The sequence below is a fragment of the Megascapheus bottae genome, chromosome 22 (genome assembly GCF_031878675.1).
Source record: "Megascapheus bottae isolate mThoBot1 chromosome 22, mThoBot2.hap1, whole genome shotgun sequence".
Taxonomy (NCBI): Eukaryota; Metazoa; Chordata; class Mammalia; order Rodentia; family Geomyidae; genus Megascapheus; species Megascapheus bottae.
In genome coordinates, this window is record NC_143530.1 from 13,165,281 (window position 1) to 13,184,915 (window position 19,635).

Consider the following 19,635-nt stretch of genomic DNA (forward strand, 5'->3'; position numbering starts at 1 on the left):
AGTATCCTGTGGGATCAGGGAATCTCACCCCCAGACTCCTAACAGGGGCCTTCAAGCCTTCACCCCAGTCACCCCAGGAAACCATTCAGAAGCAGCAAGCTCTCTTCTCACTCCCCAGCCTAATCCCACCAGCTTCACCTATGTATCATCCCCTGCCCTGACCACCCTCTTCCTTGTGGAACCCCCTCCCTGTCCACCCCCAGTCCCAGGAAGGCACTTTACATCAAGGAACCAAGGGAGGCAGTACAGCAAAACCTTATTAATCCAAACTCCTGTGGAGTTGGAATTTTTTTCATACTTTGAACAGAAACTGGGCTTGAGTTTTCCTTTATCTGTGAAGAAAGGGTATGCTAAGCAAATTAGTGGTGGAAGTGTGTCTGTGGGCAGGGACATTTAACTTAAACCAGCAAACAGATTTTTCAAGCCTATGTATTCATTAAAGCATGCTCCCTGAGGGCCTGAGTATAAAAGCCTTGTTCATAGAGTTCTACTTACTGTATATATTTTGAAGACATACATTTCATTAAATAGACATTGCATTCAGTTTTGTCACTTATTCAGAGTGACCATCTTCTCAAATATAACATCCCAAATGAGAGAGGTTCAACTGGGGAGAGAGGGGTCAGGGAGGTGATGTGGGAAGGGAAAATCTTGTGAGAGGAAGCCTCTCCTACATTCGATGAAGTGACTGAGGACCTCTGCGGGAACACAGAGGGCCCCAATCTCCTCATTCATGCAATGCTAAAACTGGCTCTTATCTTCTCCATTCCTACTTTCCTTTCATTCATTCCCTAGCTCTGGTCTCACAAAGCTGGAGGGTAAGGGGTACCAGACCCCACACCCACCCTTAGCTCTGTTCTCACCACCTCCTATCTCTCCTGGTTCCTGCCCTCATGTCACTCTTCTGATCCTCTGCCAGGAGAGAAGAAGGCCACCTGAGTTCCCCACACTTCTGGCCATTTAACTCGGCTTTTTAAAATTCAAGCTCAAAACAGACAAGGTTCAGAAGGAAAAGTGGTTCCAAACAGATGGGCCACAGGATATGTAGTTAGGTCTGACAACATATAGTCATAGCTGACCCTCATTTCCAAAGGACACAAACAGAGGCTCCCAGGGCAGCTCTTCTCTTCCATCTCAAGATCAAAGATGCATCTAGAAGGTTATCTAAATTCAGTCTTTAAACAAAACTGCCCCTCTTAGCTCACTGGTTATCTCATGCACTGCCAGTCAGTGGGAGAGATTATACGTGGCTAGAGTACCCTGAGTACATATGGCAAGATAACAGGGGAAGGAACCCTCAGATTCCCTTCCCTCTACTTGTCTGCTCATGATGGCACATGGGCATGCCCCTTACACCCCCACGGACCCAAATTTAGAAAGTAGATAAATTAGGGTGCCATTATTCATTTTACAAAAGAATTCACTGCAGGAGTCCTTTAAATGATGAGATCCCCTGGTGCCTTTTAGCATCTGTTTACAGATCACTACTTTGACAGAGAGGCTGGGCAAGCAGAAAGTTAAAATTACAGTGCAAAGAGTCACTGCCCACTGCAGATCAATCCCACAGAAATAAAGCATCTCCGAAGTGATAACTGGGGCTGACAAGTTCCTATTTACTGGCTTTTAAGGTAGGATTACATAGCCAGCAAGGCCACAGGAGGATGGGGGGTGAGGGGAATGAGTTCATTAGCAACCTGGACATGTGAGCCCTAACAGGAAGAGAAGGTCATTTTACATGCTGTTCCTAGCACTTCTGCATGAGAACCAGCAGGGCTAGTGAGCCCTGATGTGATCAAGGGAGATAACCTCGCCTTACTTCTCTCAGGCCAAGGCTAGCCCACAGCCTAACATTTATCCAGTATTCCCTCTTGTTCCTCAAAAGTCCCTGAGTTAACTTCCCACTCCCAGTTCTTACCAAGTGGCAGCTAACATGAGCACCAGGTGCCTTTTGCCTCATAGGTCTAAGACGGGGAAGAGTAAAAAGAAAGGAGCAGGAAGGAAGAGGGGTTTCAGAAAATCGGGGTTAGATCTGGGAATGTGGCCTAGTGGTAGAATTCTTGCCTAACATGCACAAAGCCCTGGGTTTGATGTCTCGGTACCACACACACCGAAAAAGTCTCAAGTAGTGCTGTGGCTCAAGTGGTAGAGCTATAGCCTTGAGAAAGCTCAAGGACAGTGCCTGGGCCCTGAATTCAAGCCCCAGAATTGGCAAAAAAGAAAAGAAACCAGGGTTAGGGAAGGAAGAGGAAACCCCAACATACCTTTTGCAGTCGGTACAGCCCCTATTGGCCAGGGCCCCTCAACTCATCATTTTCCTCCACCCTGTTGAACCCACCCTAGTACCCCACCCCCCAAGGACACTCTGGTGAAATGGGGGGTGACAGACATACATTGGAGAGGTAGAGGAAGGGGTAGGGTGGGGTTGAAGGGAAGGAGCAGGACCTGTGAATGTGTTAGGTCCAGCTTGGGTGAAACTCGGTACTCTTTATTAAAGTAGCATAGGGTGGTTGTGGGGGGGCATCAGCAAGTGCTCTCTGATGGTGCTGTGGGGAGAGGTCTGTGAAGAGGTATCAGGAGGGTAGGGTCTGTGGGCGTTCTCCAGGTGTGGAAGGCAGCAGTGAGAAGGGAGAGGCTTCATGACCAACCTGCAGTGGTCCGGAGTCACCTCCCCCAGTGTCCTCCGCCCGTGGTCAAAGCGGAACCAGGAGAATTACCTGATGAGGAGCTGCAGGGGGAGAGAGTGGGGTCATGGGGTCAGGGCCTTGGTGGTAGTGACAGGGAGGCCTGGTGGTCAGAGCAGAGGAAGAGGAGTATGGGTAGGGAAGAATAGGATCTGGGGAAAGCAAGGAGGGAGAGGCCACCAGGCTGGCTGGGAAGCATAGAGGGTGGCAGCAGGGAGCCAGAGAGTGAGTCAAGTGGGAGGCCAGAGAAGGCCAAAGGAAGCAGGGTAGACTTAGGCACTGAGGAGAGAGGTTCATGGAAGGCTCTCAGGATCTGAAGAGTTGGGAAGAGGAAAAGATATGAGAGCTTCCAGGGAGTCAGATTATAGGGAGTTAGGAGAAGCAAAGTAATGAGGACCTCAACTCTCTAGGGCACCCTCCAGGGCTTGAGAAAATTACAATTCAGAGTGCCCTCTGCTCCAGTCTAGCAAAGAGCAACTGCTAGCCTTCTTAGCACAAGAGCAGAATAGAGGAGGCTGAACTGTGCCTTGAACAGGAGGGAGTCAAGGCATAGCAGCAGTTTAGAGAACAAGTGAGGACGTGGCAGAGGCTGAGGTTCCGGAAGGAGGTCCTGATATGCAGACAGGAATGGGAAGACGGGCAGGAAGGCACAAGGATGGGGCTGACACTGCCAGGAGTGACATAGGCACAGAAGATGGGATGAAGATGGGTCACTGAGGAGCCGACAGAGGACAATGAGAGACAGATGTGATGGGGCTGGGGTGGCTGGTGCAGTGAGTGCACAAAGGACAGTGGGATGGATGGGGATGGGACACGGAGAAGATAAATGACATTGTAATTTCCACCTGAGCGTCGAGCAGCCTCTTCTTGGGTTCAGGCAGCGGCTCAGCCATGGCGGGGTGGTCCCGGCGCAGCTCCTCCTCCACCAGCATCAGCCTGAAGGGACGGGCTTCAGTGGGGTTAGTGGCGGGCACAGGCTGGGCACCTGCCCATGGAACTCCTGACTACCTCAGGCATCCTTCTCCCCTTCCCACAGACTCCTCCACTGCTGTCACCCAGAAGACTTCCTTGTCACTCAGGGTCCTGTTCTCTACCTTCCTCTTAGAAACCCTCTTAGAAACTAAAGATATGCTTCTGTACCTTAAAGACCTCTGACACCCAAAGCACCCCCACCCTCCTTCCCCATGGGACTGCAATATCCTTCCTGTAGACCCTCTGTGGCTGAAGACCTGGCTCGTACCTCTGGTGACAGCCCAAGACACTGCAGCCCAGGGCCCAGAACCAGTCCCCATAATTAGTATGCCCAGCTCTCCCTGCCTTTGGTGAAGATTCTCAAGGTCATATGAAGGCTATCAATAAAATCAAGGGTACCAAAATGTTTCAGGTCAAGAGCCCTTCTATTTCCTACTCCAGCATACATTTACATGAAATCCAATTGGAGCTGGCTCTGGTTGGAATGAGGTTTGGGCTCTCTCCCCTTGGATTTCAAGATAACTGACCCCCTTGCTGAGACACCAACTTTGGAGAGTTTGAAACATGCACAAGCCAAAAGATGCTTCCTGATGAAACCCTATGCCAAGCCGGAGAGGGAGTTCTTTCCAGGAGTATTCAGGGGCCCCTGTGACTAGGGTTCCTGCTTTGTGCTGGGGTGGGCAGGTCTGGCCTAGGTAGGAACCAGCTTCTCCCCACCAGGTGATTAAGCCGTGACTCCCTAGGAAGAGCCTGATGGGACCCCCTGAATTGGGCCAGGATCTGGAAGAGTAACCCAGTCTCTGCTCCTTTCAGCCTCAGGCTCCCTTGTTGCCCTTCCCGGGCCGCCCCTCACCTGCCAATGATGCTCTTGATCTGTGAATCCTTTTCCACCTGCTGCTGCCTCAGCCGCTTCTCACTTTGCTCCAGTCGGGCTTGGTACTGCATCAGGATTTTGCTGGTTTGTTCTTCCTGAGACAGCAGCCTCCGCTCATATTCTTCTAGCTTCCGGTTGGACATGTGCAGTCGCTCCTTCAGTGAGTGGATCTCCTCCTCGTACTCCTTCACCTGCCCGCCGGGCACACGACCCCGCACTATGAGAGGTGCTCTTCTCTGACCCCCACCAACCAGCCCCTAACCTCATCCACCCAGGAGAGACACTGCATAGAGCATCAAACCCACAGTCAGCACGCTTTAGAGAAGGCTCAGCATGATGCTGAGGCTCACTTAAGATGGAGCAAGATTCTAGAGCCACACCCTAAGAGGTATGTCTGTCCTTGCACATGCCTATCAGGACATATGAGGACCCACAGAGCAACTTTGACACACCTTGTGTAAATGTACCTAGAAATAAAAGATGAAGGGATTCATCAGCTCCAAGATGAAACTGAGTATGTGGGAGAGACACAGACACAAAGGACACTGGATTGGAGTGCAGCTGTGATAGGTGTATCCAAAACGTGATTCTCCTGAAGTGTCCTGGAGATTATAGATCATCAAGGAGCTCCCAGGCTGAAAATCTAGGAATATCACTCTGCTAATACAACCCTGGAGTTCCATAGCCAGAAGAACGTGGTCATTTCAATATTTTAAATTTTTGTTTGGAAGAATCATTTTGTTTTTTCTTTGGGCTCTAGTCTAGAATTGGATGGCCTAATATAATAATATGGTAGCCACAAGCCACACGTAGCTCTTTTTTTTTTTTTTCAGTGCTGGGCATTGCACCCAGGGCCTCACCATCAAGCAACATTTATGTAGTTATTTCAAAGTTAAATAATTTATTTCTTGAATCACAACAAGTCACAAATACAATAACCACTAGCCACATGTAGCTACCATTCGTCTTTTTTGTGTGTGTTGGTCATAGAACTTGAACTCTGGCCCTGGGTGCTGTTTCTGAGCTCTTTAGCTCAACACTACTGCCCTACCCCTTGAGCAACAGTGCCACTTCCAATTTTCTAATAGTTAATTGGAGATAAGTGTCTCACTGACTTTCTTGCCCAGGCTGGCTTTGAACTGTGATCTTCAGGTCTCAGCCTCCTGATAGGTAGGATTATAGGCATGAGCCACCAGTGCCCAGCTGTAGTTACCATTCTTTTTTTTTTTTCCTGCCAGTCCTGGACCTTGAATTCAGAGCCTGAGCACTGTCCTTGGGCTCTTCTCAAGGCTAGAGCTCTACCACTTGAGCCACAGCACCATTTCTGGCTTTCTCTATGCATGTGTGGTAAGGAGGAATCGAGCCCCAGTCTTTGTGCATGCTAGGCAAGTGCTCTACCAGTAGCCAAACTTGTGGCCATAGCTACCATTCTTAACAGTGCACATCATAGGACTTTTTATCACTGCACTAAATGATATTGACTAGAACTAGTCTGGGGCCTTTCTCAACAAATTCCCTCCCTTGTTTGAACTAGAGACTGGAAAAAGAGCCCTGAGAAGCTTTTACCATCCTCTGAAGGGGGAAAATATATAACCATTCCCTACTAGGTACAGAGGAAAGATATGAATACACTGCTTACAGTGGTTTCCTTGGAGCATTAGGGCTTCATTTTGCTCTTGGAACTTGCTGGACCAAATCCATTAAGATAGTGCAACATTACCTATGCTCAAAAACTATGTCTTCCTAAAAATCTTTCTCCTCCCCATGTGGTATTCCTAGGTTCTTTATATATGTCCTAATTGTGCAGTCACCCTTTTCCTCAGGGCCCTTGGAACAATGGCCTCCCCAAATAACTTCCTACAAATTACTGGCAGGTGCCTCAAGGCTCTTGGGACTAACTACTCTCTGTTGCCACCAACCAAGACTCTAGAGCCATTGCCCCCCACTGAGGAATCTGTACTGAGGCTTAAACTTAGGGCCTGGGTACTATCCTTCAGCTTTCTCAAGGCTAGCACTCTACCACTTAAGCCCCAACACTACTTCCGGCTTTTTCTGTGTATGTGGTAGCAGGGATTCGAACCCAGGGCTTCATGCATGCTAGGCAAGCACTCTACCACTAGGCCACCCTCCCCAGCCCCTGTCGATCATGTAACCTACATCCAATGAGTCTCGGCCACTACACTCACAGGTCACTGATTGGGTAGTCCAACCATTGCTTGCACAGCTTCTGCCAAGCCCAGCTGAGTAGCTCCCACTTCTAGTGAAAGAAAATTCTCTTCCTGAGCAGTCCCAGAAGTAGGGGTAAGATTATCTCTGGGGAAGAACATGGCAGCAAGCCTAATTACAACACATTTCTCCCCAGTCTATAGTGTACGTAACCCACAAAATAGACAATCACTTTTTAAACAGACCAATTGTCATCTTGTCTCCCTTAATAGACTGAAGCCTTCTCAAAAATAAGACCAGGGCCGGGTGCAATGGCTCATGCCTGTAATCCTAGCTACTCAGGAGACTGAGATCTCAGGATCATAGTTCAAAGCTAGCCTGGGCACTAAAGTCCAAGAGACTTATCTCCAATTAACCACAAGGAAACCAGAAGTGGCGCTGTGGCTCAAGGGGTAGGGAAGTAGCCTTGAGCTGAAGAGCTCAGGGATAACATCCAGGCCCAGAGTTCAAGCCCCACAACACACACACACACACACACACACATACACACACACACACACACACTTACAAATGAGACCAGGTTCTTATTTCACCAAAACGATCTAAGTCTGAATGTTTTCCTTGGAGGGACTAAATTTAAAGAAAGAACTAGGGCTGAAGGGAGGGAGGGCAGGACCATCGTACCCTATCTAGCCGGCTTTCATCCATGGATTTTGAGTACTCCTTGAGCTTGTACTCTTCCCGTTCAATGTGGGCGCTCTCAATGTCTGCTGACAGGTGAGGCATATTGGAGACCCAAGCCACAGTTCGTTCAGAGGCTGGCATCGTAGGGTTCAGCGTGGATGGCGTCTGAGAATGCTGGGGCATGGCAAGGTAGAGGCAGACAAGACAGCAGAAAGGTAGGAAAAGGCAGGATGCATTTAAAGAGAAATCGAGCCAGCAACTGATAGCCCCAGACCCACTCTCCTATTGAACCTTCTCCCCTCACAATGATAGGAAAGAAAATAATTGATTTTTTTTTTTTTTTGCCAGTCCTGGGCTTGAGCTCAGGGCTTGGATTTTCTCAAGGTTAGAGTTCTACCACTTAAGCCTCAGCACCACTTCTGGCTTTTTTCTATGTGTGTGGTATCAGGGAATTGAACCCGGATCTTTGTGCATGCTAGGCAAGCACTCTACCACTAGGCCAAACTCCTGGCCCTGAAAATAATTGTTTTTATCTTCCCTCTGGAATGAGAGTGCTATGAGGGCAAGCATTTGTTTGTGTTATCCACTGTGCCTAACTAGCACATAGCATAGTGCAAGCAATTACATGTTTAAAGAACCAGAGGAGGTGAGAAAGCCCATGCTGTGGCATCCCCACCATCACACCATTTCCTCTTTCCCTCCCAGCTCTTCACCCTTTCCACCCACTTTCCTCCTACCCTCACCTACCTGCTTGGTGATGGAGGGCTTGAGCCCCCCACCCCCTCCGCCACCGCTGCCCCCGCTGCCCCCAATGCTGCCCTCCTTGCTGAGGCTCTGTTGCCGTGGACGGGAAGGGCCGTAACTTGGCTCTGGGGACTGCAATAGGTTCCCGCTGGATGGCCGAGGTTTCTGGGCAGCGCTGACTGTCAACTGCTGAGACTTGCCCCTCTGCAAGGGAGGTGGCTGGCCCCCACCACCCCCGCCACTGCCCCCACCACTCCCACCGCCGGGCCCTGAGGGAGCTGGCCTCTGGGGACCGATGGTGATCTGAGGAGGGGACAGCATGTGCTGCAGGTTGTCCTGGAGTGAGAGCTGCCGACGGGTGAAGTCAGTGCCAGAGGGTCCAAACTCATCACTGTAACTGTGGCTGTGAAGGATGGAGGCAGCTGGGGGCTTAGGGACCCCTGAGGAGAGGTCCTCACTCTTGCTATAGCCATGGAATGGGGCGAAGGTGTCCCCTGGGGGCTCTCCACCTCGGTGGTGATGATGGTGGTGATGATGATGATGGGACGAGGGTTGGCCGTGGCCACCACCTCCTCCATGACCCCCTGGGGGCCCTGGCCCATCAGCAGCCATATGGAAGAGAGGGTTCTGGAAGGAGAGGGGGATGCGCAGTTGCTGGGCAGGGACACCGTCCGTGGTGACACCCATCTGGCTGAGGCGCATGCCAGCTGCCGTGATGGATGAGCCACTTCCCTGGGAGAGGCGTCCAGCAGGTGCAGGCCGAAGCCCCAAGGCCGCTGTCAGTGAGGCCTGGCTTGAATGCAACAGGTCTCCAACAGCTGCCAGGTTGGAAACACTACTGCTGTTGAGGCGGCCACCAGGCCCGTCACCTTGCAGGTCCAGCATGGACACACTCTTATTGACACTCAGCATCTTCTGCTCTGGCTCTGTGATGTCGGAGCTGCTTGTGCAATATGCTGGTGAGGACCTGGCCAGTGGTGGTCTGCTCACATAGAACAGGTCTTTACCCCCGCCAGGTGGCGGTGGGGGAGGTTTTTCCTTGGTGGGGGAGGGGAGGCGAGCCATGTCCATAGAGCTGCCACAAGGAAAGGAGACACACAAGCAGAACGTAAGTCCAGGGCTACTGTGATCTGGTAAAGGCCTTGAGTGTAAAGTGGGACCCAGGGCAGGGCTCAGAGCTGGTGGTTGCAGCCCTGAAGAGGCAGGCAGGGATGCAGGAGGGGACTGGGAAAAGGGAAGGGACAAGGCCCCTCCAAGGACAAGGGTAAGACCTAGAGGAGGGGTTTGGGGGCAGCAGGAGAAGGGATGAGGGCCAGTTTGGGCAGATATGGAGGAGATGAGGTGCACTGAGGAGAGGAGAGGAGGAGGGCGAAGGCCAGTGGAGCAAGAGAGGGCTGGGGAGGGGAGAGCCCCTCACCTGTTGAGGCCTCGTGCCATGAAGGACTGAAGGTCGATGGAGCTGGAGAGAGATGGGAAGAAGGCGCGCACAAACAGATGGAGAGAGGTATGGATGGATGGAAGGAGTGGCCAGAATAGTGGATGGGTGTAGCATCATGGAGGAAGAGACATGAGCAGAGGAACAGCAGGGTGATCATCAAATAAGGAACAGCAGCTGAGGCCCAGGCCCACCCCATCACAGTAGATACAGTGATGCCTAAGCAAGTGTCCAGGTGCTCCTTGTTTAAGGGCTGGCTCATGGAAGGAGGGTCTGCAAGGTTCTGGTGGAAACTGGGGAGAGAGCTTGTTTTCCAAGCTAGACAGAGATAGTTGGTTATTTTGATACTACATGGCTGGAACATGTGCTGGCCAAACCTCAGCCTGGAGACAGGCATGGGCAGGCAGAAAGGCAAAGACAAATGAGAGCTTGCAGTGGGGATCCCCTGGGCTCCAGCTAAGCTGGGAGTAGAGGAACCCCAGCATTTCTAAGGCTCTTGCTCCCTCTGGCTTTGAAGGCCTCCCATTGCCTATAACCCAACTTCTTACCATTTTCCCCCCCCACGAACTTGATGTCTTTCCCCTGTCTTTCAAGTCCTATAAAGATCCATGTGGGGCCCAGTGAGAAGTATCCAGAACAGGTGAGATAGGGTTCCCAGGACCTAGGGGCAACGGTCACAACTCACCTGTTGAGGTCCCGCATCATGTAGCCCTGCATCTCTGCCGATGGCCCCCGCAGCACCACAGGCTGAGGCCGGGGCCGCTCACTCTGGCGGCTTGGCTGCCTTTGGATGTTGGGGTTCCTTAGAGCTGTGCTGATATCATTGAGGAGCCGGGGTAGCGGGCCCAGCTTCAGGAGGGCTTCCTAGAAGGGCAAGGCTGTTACCTGGGGCTAAGTAAGCAGTTTTATGAGAGCCACAGAAGGTATGTGAGCTAGAGTAGTGTTAGAACATTTTAGGAAATGGGCAGGGAAGAAAAATCTATAGAGGGCAGTTTCTCAGGTCCCAGGCACCAATAGAAGTGCCTGGGATGGGGCAAAGGGGGCATTTGCTGACCTTGCTGAGCTGGGGCAGCACCTCCCAGAGCAGGGCATGCAGTGTGGAGAGCTCGCGGCCCAAGTCAATGTAGCCCTCAAAGCTACTGCTGTTGGTCAACGTGTCCAGGTTGGAGATCTCGTACAGGAACTGCTGCATGGAACCCCACTCCAGCTCCAGAAACTCATTCATGAAGCCCAGAAAATCCTCCTTTGAGGTAAACCTGGCCAAGGGATCCAGAAAGAGGAGGTCACACAGATGCAAAAGGCCTCACACGCACCCCTGCCTCAGGGTCTCTGGGAACTCAGGAGAACCTTCTTGCCCCCTACAGCCTGACCCCACCCTTCCTATAGCCTCCCTCACTTGGAAAAGTTGGCCAGGTTCTGGATGACCTTGGCGATGAGGGTGAGGGTTCGTGAGGTCTGCTCATCAGGGTACTCCTGCATGAGCCCAAAGAGACTGGGCGACATAATGGCTGGGCAGAGGAAGCGCAGGAAGAGTGAGGCGCTGATGAGCCTGTCGGCGATGTCCTCCCGGCCCCGCTCTGCGCAGCGCAGTCTCCATGATGCAAATACCTCCTTCAGCTCCCTCGGGAACACGCTGAGGGGAAGGGGTGGGGAGACAGAGAGAGAGAGAGAGAAAGAGAGAGACCGGGACTGAGCCCCAGAGACCCTCAGCTTCCAGGGAACATGCTGAGGGGGTGGCAGGAGGTGAGGGTCTGGAGACAGAGGTGGGAGAGACAGGGAGGAAGAGACTGCAGGAGAAAGAGGCAAGGCGTCTGGAAGCAGAGGACCATGGTAGAGGGGACAGACAGATTCTGGAGAGAGAAATGGAGGGGGAAAGGTGAGGGGAAAGAGACACATGGGAGAGAGACAGAGGGGTGGGTGAGAAAGACAAGGAGAGGAGGAGAAGAGAAACAGACACCAGGGAGAGACAGAGATGGGAGAGAGATGGAGGGTCACTTGAGATACAGGGAGCTCGGACCCCCTCCCCCCAATTCTTCTGGATTCCAGGGAAATGGGGATGGATGTGCCCCAGGCATGATCCCCAGTCCCTGGAATGGCTCAGAGCTTACTCTTCCCCGCCCCCAGTTCCACCTCAATGTCCCACTGACACCTTAAACTTGACTAGTGTAAAAAGGAGCTTACCATCGCCCCCACACCTCCAACTGGCTCCTCCTCCTGACTTTCCTGCTTCTGTCAATGAGGCCACCGGTCTCCCAACCACCAGCCTCATGGCCTCTTGAGTCATCCCTGACTCCCCACAGACATGGCCCCTCCTTTCCAATCCGTTGAAAGCTCCCCACCCATCTCTCAGCTGGTCCTTGTAACAACTCTCTTCTATGTTTCCTGTCACCGTCTTTATTCAAGATATATTTATGCCTTGCCCATTAACCACACCCACCACCAGCCTGGACTTCATTCTCCCTATTCCAGTAATGCTAATTTTGATCACCCAATAGATAGCTCTACTTATGGATTTTCTCAATCATGCATTTTTCCTGATGCCAACACCTTCAGTGGCATCTCTAGACCTACTGAGAAACTCCAGAACCTTCCAGATTGTAATTCCCTGTCCACAGAGCTCTGATTCCACCTCCATTATGAGCCATGTGCTCTACTATGCCAATTTTGTCATCCCCTGCAAGCTCCTGGGTCGGCTTATCCTTGTACATGTGCCTGTCCCATTACTTTTAGAAATGTCTCTTCCCCCTGTAAGCAAACCCAGTGTTGAAAACCTAGTCCAAGGCACCTCTTCCTTGCTTATCTCAAAGCCCTGCCTTTTCAGATTTGACACTGCACAGAGAACCCTCCTTGAGCACCTAACAGATTCCATATTGGTTCTTTCCATTTTTGTCCCTACTCTTCCTGGTGTAGGCTCTTCTGAGGGCAGGGACTAGGCCATATTCACCTGTCTGCTCTACAACACCCAGAATAATGCTTTGCCCATAACTGGTGCTCAGTCCTCTTAGAGGATGGACAGATGGATGAACAGATGAACACACAATTACCCCAACCCCCCAGCCCAGCGTTCCCAGTCTCACCAATGGGAGTTGACCACCTTGCACAAGGCCAACTCACAGCACATCCGCAGGTTGGCCTGGTGCTCTGCCAGACTAGACGCCGTGCACTTGATGGGGTCTACTTCGCAGTTCTCCTCAGATTCATAAAGTGCACGGATGAACTCCCCTGGGGGGTGGGGGCACAATAAGTAGTAGTCACACTTTCCAAGGGCAGGGACAAGGGCTCCCTGGGTCAGAGGAATGGCAAAACCAAGGGTGGGAAACTGGGATCCTACACTGTTGAGGGTAAACTTAGGGAGTGGGGAGGCCGTGTTTAAAGATGGGTTAGGTGTCTGGTAGGTTTAGGAAGGGACCTGGAGGTGGGCCATACCAATAGCATCCTTGAGGTATTTCTGACCAATCAGTCTCATATACTCTTCTATGGCTTTAGTGGCGAGCGTGTTCTCGCGGAATATGAGGTGCTCTCGTTCCATGAACCGGTCTACCTCTGACATGGCCATGTCTGAAAGGAAGTCCTGGGGCCCAGAAAAACCCAAAAGTCAGTCCTACCCTCATTGCCCTCCACAGCAGTGCTGGTTCCCAAGGCACCTTCCCCGAGGGCACAGTACCCACCTTGGCCTTGCCTGTACTCTGCAGGATATGAACCAGTGCACTGGCAACCTCTTCCTTGCCCTTGACATTCAGGGCGGGCTCCAATACTGCACACAGCATCCGATAATGATTGGTGACATACTCTGCAAACTCTTTATACAATTCCATGGGCAGGATGCTCATTGTCTGGTAACGTGCCTTCAGCCGTACTGCCGGACAACCTCCTTTACCCTTGCCCCCTGAGCCACTCCCTGAACCCCCTCCCCCTCCCGACCCCATGCCCCCAGATCCCCCACTGCCTGTTGGTAGGGTCACAGGGTACCACTGCTCTGTGAAGTGGCGCCCAGCTAGGGTGGCCACTGGCACAGTCACCAGGCCGACATAGCCTGCCTTGTCCTTCTTGCGCTTTTTGTCTGAGTCACGATATAGATGCAGCCGCAGGGCACGGACAGCCGGCAGGTTGTTAAACTCAAAGTGCTCGCCCCAGAAGACCGTGTCCCCTGAGGCTGAGCGAGGCTTGGAGGTGGTGCGTGCATATAGCATGTCATCTAGGCAAAGCTCACAGTAGTACCGCTTCTTGGGGGGCAGTTCTCGGGCTTCTATGATCCATAGTTTCAGCACATTATCTACCCGACGGCTGTTGTCCTGGCATGCGGAGGTGGTTAGGATAGATAAGAGGGATAGAAAGACAAGAGAGACCAGAAGAGGAAAGGCAGTGAGAAAGTGGGATGTAGAAAGCCATGTTAAGGCTGAGAAGGTACACTGGGTTGAACAGTGCCCTCCCCCCACACCCAGTTCATGTCCATTCAGAACCTGTGAATGTGACCTCATTCATAAATAAGATCCATGCAATCAAACTAAGATGAGGGAATACTGGATTGGGGAATACTGGATTAGTCCAATGGCAAATAGCTTTATTATAGGAGAGGGAGATCTGGAGACAGAGATAACCAGAAGGAAGCTTACCACATAAAGATGGAGGCAAAACTAGATGGATATAGCTATATATGGGCAGGGAACTTTTTTTTTTGCCAGTCCTGGGGCTTGAACTCAGGGTCTGGGCACTGTCCCTGAATTTCTTTGCTCAAGGCTGTCACTTTAACACTTGAACCACAGTGCTTTTTCTGTTTATGTCGTACTGAGGAATCAAACCCAGGGTTTCATGCATGTTAGGCAAAACTACCACTAAGCCACATTCCCAGCCCCAAACCTTTTTTCTGTCAAAAGTTATGTAGATATTATAATATCATTTGTTAGCCACTCAAAATTATCAATACAGACACACAAACTTTGGGAAGCTGTCAAGAAGTCATCTGCCAAATGATCTGGAGGGTTTTATATGACATACAGCCCAGTCATTCCCCACTCCTCTACCAAGGATGTCCAAGAATTGCTCAGCAGGCAAAAAAGAACTTTCCTTAGAGCGCCCTTGAGCCACAGCTCCACTTCTGGCCTTTTTGGTGGTTATTTGGAGGTAAGAGTTTTATGGAAGCTATGCACTGATGGCTCACACCTATAATCCTAGGTATTCAGGAGGCTGAGATCTGAGGATCACAGTTCAGAGCCAGCCTGTGCAGGAAAGTCTGTGAGACTTTTGTTTCCAATTAACTGGAAGTGGTGCTGTGGCTCTAAGTGGTAAATGGCTAGCCTTGCACACAAAGAGGCTCACAGACAGCATCTAGACCCTGAGTTTAAGCCCCATTACTGACCTCCCCCCCAAAAAAAGGTTTCATGAACCATCTTGCCCAGGATGGCTTTGAACCACAATCCTCAGACTTCAAGCTTCCCAAGTGGCTAGGATTATGGGCATGAGCCACTGGCACCTGGCTTAGGTATTTTTTTTTTTTAATTGGGGGAGGAGGACAGGGCCTTCTGTTTGCTGAGTAGGCACTCTACCATTTGAGCCATGCCTCTAATCCTTTATGTTTTCCTAATTTGTTTCCATTTTTAATAGGATCCTCTCTTTCTGCCTGGGCTAGCTTGGACCACTTCCAGGTATGTGTTACTATATCTAACATTTTATTGGTTGAGATATCTCTTGAACTTTCTGGCTGGGGTGGCCTTGAACCTCATTCTTCCCAATCTCAGTCTTCCTATTATCTAGGATTAATACGTGTGACTAACCTTACTTAGATGTAATTTTTTTTTTTGCCAGTCCTGGGACTTGTACTCAGAACCTAAGCACTGTCCTTGGGCTTTCTCAAGGTTAGAGCTCTACCATTTCACCACTTCTAGCCTTTTCTATATAATGTGGTTCTGAGAAATCGAATCCAGGGCTTCATGCATACTAGGTAAGCACTCACCACTAGGCCAAATTCCCAGCCCTTAGGTGGAATTTTTTAAGAAAGACACTGATGGGGTGGTAAAGGGCTTGCTTAGCTTGAGTTCAAGCCTCAGTATGAAGAAGAAGGAGGAGGAGGAGGAGGAGGAGGAGGAGGAGGAGGAGGAGGAGGAAACGGAAGCAGCAGCACCCAAAACTTACCAAAACATTCTTAGAAAGGGCATTGAGGCCAGAGATGTAACTCAAGTGGTAGAGCATTTGCCTAGCAAGCAGAAGACCTGGATGTTTTAAACCCTAGCACTAGGCTAGTAATGTGGCTTAGCTGTAGAGTACATGCCTGGCATGCTCTTAAGCCCTGGGTTCAATTCCTCACTGGCAATAAAAAAAAAAAATTAGCACTAGTAAAATAGACTTTATCTATTTGAGAAATAAATAAGGACCCTCCCAGAGGAGGGAGACCAGGACTGTGAGTGAGCTTGCTAGAAACTAAGATAGGGAGACTAGCTGACAGAACCAAAAGCATTTCTCCTAGGAAATAAAAGTCTTTGGAAGGCCACAGATTTGTAGAATCTCCGTGCCAAAGGGACCTTTATAGGTCGTCCAATCCAACTTGATTCCCACCCATTTTACAGAGAGGAAACTAGGGTACAAAGACTTGGCCAACTGAATTTTGTGTGTTCTAAAACAAAACAGTGCAAGTGGAAGCTGGGTGACCACCTGTCTGAGGTTAATGAGGCATTACTGCCTGCAAAGAAGGGGGACCACAGCTGACAAATCAGAGCCCAGTCAATTAGGACTCCTATGGAAAGAAAAAATGAGGGCTTCAAGGACAGTGGCATGCCTACAGTCTCAGCTGCTCAGATGCAGGTGGATCACAAGTTTGAGGCCAGAAAGAACAAAGGTGAAGAGACGCTGTATCAAATATAAAATAAGAATAAAAGGACTAAGGGAATGGTGTGTGTGGTAGAATGTTTGTCTAGCATGTATATGACTCTCTGGGCCCAATCCTCAATACAGGAAAAAAAAAAAAAAAAAAGGAATGAAAACCCTTTCGTTTAGCCCATTAGGCCCTCAGCCTCCTTTTGTTGTGGCTTATCCTTTGTCTTAGACAAACTATCCATGTCTCCTTACTCTCCAATACCTTGTTGGGTTTTACTGCACGTTGTAGATTCTCGATCCATTTGTCCCTTTCGGCTGCAGACCGACAGGCAAAACATTTTGTTCCAGATGATGTTGTCACCTACAAGGGTATGTGAAATTAAGAGTTCAAGCTCCAGAGCAGAAGTGACTCCCAAAGCCTGAAGACTCCCCATCATTACTTCCTCCCAGGACTATCCTAGCCCAGAGGCTTCTATTTCATGCCCTCTAGCCTTTCTCAGTCTACTAGACCCAGTACCTCAAAACAGAACTCCTGGCCCAGGATAGAGCTGTGCACTGGCTTGATAATAGAATCTTCATCCAAGTTAAGCTCCAAGGCTTCAGCTGCACTGCTAGGACTCAGCAAGGACTCATGGGAATGTGATTCCTTAAAGCTTTGCATCAGCCGGGCCCTGGCAGGTGGGGAGAACAGGATCAGGAACTCCACTCTTCTTATACACTCAGGAGCCCTGCTTCATTGTATGGCTCTAGAATGGAGACTTGCAGAGAAGACCTAATGAACTCCCTCCATACACAGACACAGACTCACAGAAAGGAAACATAGGCTCCTCTGGGAAAGGGCATAGGAGCACGTAGGAGAAACCAGAAAATCCTCTGCCCTCACTGATGTCTAAAGAGTTGTGAGGACTAGAGAAACCCAGAAATACCTCAGCTCAAAAACGGACAATGCAGAAGAAGAAAGAGGGAGGGTGTAGGAGGAATAAAACAAAGCAAAAAAGACCTAGACTAAGTAGGACCTCCAGATAACCCTAGAAAACCAGAGCCTCCGTATAAGGTAAAAATGGAAACTAACAAGAGTAATACTGAAGATATGATAGGTCTGCCTGGACCTGACACACAAGGCCTAACAAACATTTCATGATTCAAAGAAAGAAAGAACGAATGAATGAATGAATGAATGGATAAGGTAAGAAGGTAAGTTTTAGCAGAGAATGAGAGAATGAGGAGAGAGAATAAGGAAAGACATGTAAGAAATAAGAGAAAGCTGTGGACAGAAAGGAGCAGAATGAAGGTCAGAGATAGGAGATGGGGCTGAGGAAGAGGGCAGGAAGAGCAAGGACTAGCCAGAGAAAAGGCATGTACAGCAAGACAGAGTGAAAAGAGGCAACGGAGGGGCCCCTGGAGAGATGGACAGACAGAGATGAGGACTGTCATGCACACAGCACTGCGGAGGGGCAGGGGGTAAAGGGAGCTGGGGGCACAGAACGGGGAGGGGGGACAGCACAGCAAGCAGTGTGGAGACTGGTAGGGGATAAAGAGTGGAGAGCAGGCGGGAAGCGGGAGGGGGAGCTTGGGTGTGGGAGCCTCCATGAAGTTATTTATAGCAGCCCCGTCATCACAGGCACTGGCTGCCGTCAGCGCCAAGCTCCCCCGGCCCCCCGCCCCCGCGGCCAGGAATACCATGCCCTCACCCCCTGCTGGTCCCAAATCCAGCTCTGGTGACATGAGAGGGGGGCAGGGAAAGGTGTGATTTGCTTTATCCCTAACTCCCTACCTGCCCATTTCCAGGGACAACCAGACATGAAAGGTGTCTAGGGAGCAGGGAATGGCCAGGGTTCTCCCCAGGGAAGTGACTGGATAAGGGGGAAACCCAGAGAGTGACCTCAAGAAGATAACAGATAACTGAGGCAGAGGACAAGAGGTCTAAAGTTCAGCCTCAGGGCAATGGCCCCTGGACTTGGGCTTCTTCGTGCCTCAATCCATAAATTCCCCCCTCCCAGCCTCTGCTTCTCATTCTATCACCTGGCACACCTGTCCCAGCCTCCCCCTCCTCTGTCATGCTCTTCACTGTCCCTTCCCCCTTCCATTGATGAGGCCCCTGAGCCCTAGCCTCCCCCCACTCTAACCTGCTGCCCTTCCTCACATCCCCCCGCCCCCCCCCCCCCCGCCTCCCATCCTTCTCCCCCCCCTCCATCCTTAGATTCCTTTTCTAGGCTGACTTTGTCACTTCTTTCTGCCCCTCTGCATATCTCCTTAGATCCTGGGCTGGCGCCCATCTTCTGTCAGCCTAAGGAGCCCTCCTTCACTTCACCTTCACCCCCTTTCTTATCCCTGTGAGTCCTCTCTGCACCCTACTGGTGCTCAGAGCCTACCCTGGCTCCTCTCTGTCCTGTCCCTGACCATGACATCCCTCAACCAATCTAAGCTTTTCAGCCTTTGTATTCAGGTAATTCTCTCCCGCCCCTTCCTCCCCAAAGCCCCAGTATCAAAGGCATCTTTGTCCCCCAGGCTCCAGCCCCTGTACCTGTCATGGTCAGCACTTCGGAAGCGAGGCAGGATCTGGCGAAAGCTGCTGGTCCGGTCAAGTTTGGGTTGTGACTTGGTGCGTTTGATGGAGCTTTTTAGCCGACGACTCAGGAAGCCTTGCTGGGGAGGAAATGGGAATAGGGGTGGGTTGGGGCAGGACCAGCTCCCTACCTACTCATCCTCTACTAGTAGTCCCTGGAAGGTGGTGGGATGAAAGAAAGGGAAGTCTCTAGTGGCAAGGAAAGAGGGATAGGAGTCCTGATACCAGTCTGTCTTCTTTGCTCCCACGGGTGCCTGCCGTGTGGTGAAAGCAAATACACAAACACACACCAGCTTGGAGAAGGTGGGAGGCTGGTCCGAGAAGCAGGGGGCAGAGCCAAGAAGGGGGAAACCAAAGAGGTGCAGGGACACACACACACACACACACACACTCACACTCACACACCCTCTCCTTCCGGCCCCCTTTTTCAGAATCCTATGCCTCTCCAGCTGGGACTGGAGGGGAGGAGGCCCAGCTGAGCTACATCTGGCAGGCACTTCCATTCACTCACCGAGGGCCGGAAGGGTGCAGCGGGGGCGGCCTCCATGCTGTACTGCTTCCCCCCTGGGACACTCTTCCTCCTCGAGCGACCCAAGTGGTATTCTGGAGGGGAGGAAAGGATCCAAGGAAAGTTGGGGAGGAGCCCAAGAGGAAGGGTTGTTAGCCACCCTGGCCCCAACCCACTTCCCCACCTCCCTGAGCCCCT

At 51.0% G+C, this 19,635-nt stretch overlaps 1 protein-coding gene across 15 annotated transcripts in view; it reads right to left on the reverse strand.

Annotated features, from left to right (window-relative positions):
• Positions 1 to 19,635, reverse strand: part of Syngap1 (synaptic Ras GTPase activating protein 1) — a 33,952-nt gene that overhangs the window by 2,089 nt on the left and 12,228 nt on the right. For 4 of the 15 annotated variants that reach the window (XM_090355879.1, XM_090355891.1, XM_090355889.1 and 1 more), the window contains 15 exons: positions 19,441 to 19,532; positions 18,888 to 19,009; positions 16,881 to 17,034; positions 16,626 to 16,724; positions 13,225 to 13,848; positions 12,983 to 13,127; positions 12,634 to 12,778; positions 10,953 to 11,189; positions 10,611 to 10,812; positions 10,242 to 10,420; positions 9,539 to 9,580; positions 8,125 to 9,196; positions 7,378 to 7,551; positions 4,507 to 4,718; positions 3,527 to 3,617 (listed from right to left, as the gene is read on the reverse strand). In XM_090355879.1, coding sequence (XP_090212005.1) covers positions 3,527 to 3,617; positions 4,507 to 4,718; positions 7,378 to 7,551; positions 8,125 to 9,196; positions 9,539 to 9,580; positions 10,242 to 10,420; positions 10,611 to 10,812; positions 10,953 to 11,189; positions 12,634 to 12,778; positions 12,983 to 13,127; positions 13,225 to 13,848; positions 16,626 to 16,724; positions 16,881 to 17,034; positions 18,888 to 19,009; positions 19,441 to 19,532 — 3,590 coding nt within the window. Of the gene's footprint in view, positions 1 to 613; positions 2,726 to 3,526; positions 3,631 to 4,506; positions 4,719 to 7,377; positions 7,552 to 8,124; positions 9,197 to 9,538; positions 9,581 to 10,241; positions 10,421 to 10,610; positions 10,813 to 10,952; positions 11,190 to 12,633; positions 12,779 to 12,982; positions 13,128 to 13,224; positions 13,849 to 16,625; positions 16,725 to 16,880; positions 17,035 to 18,887; positions 19,010 to 19,440; positions 19,533 to 19,635 lie in introns of those variants that run through there. The other 11 variants (XM_090355890.1, XM_090355892.1, XM_090355893.1 and 8 more) reach the window with 9 other exon arrangements.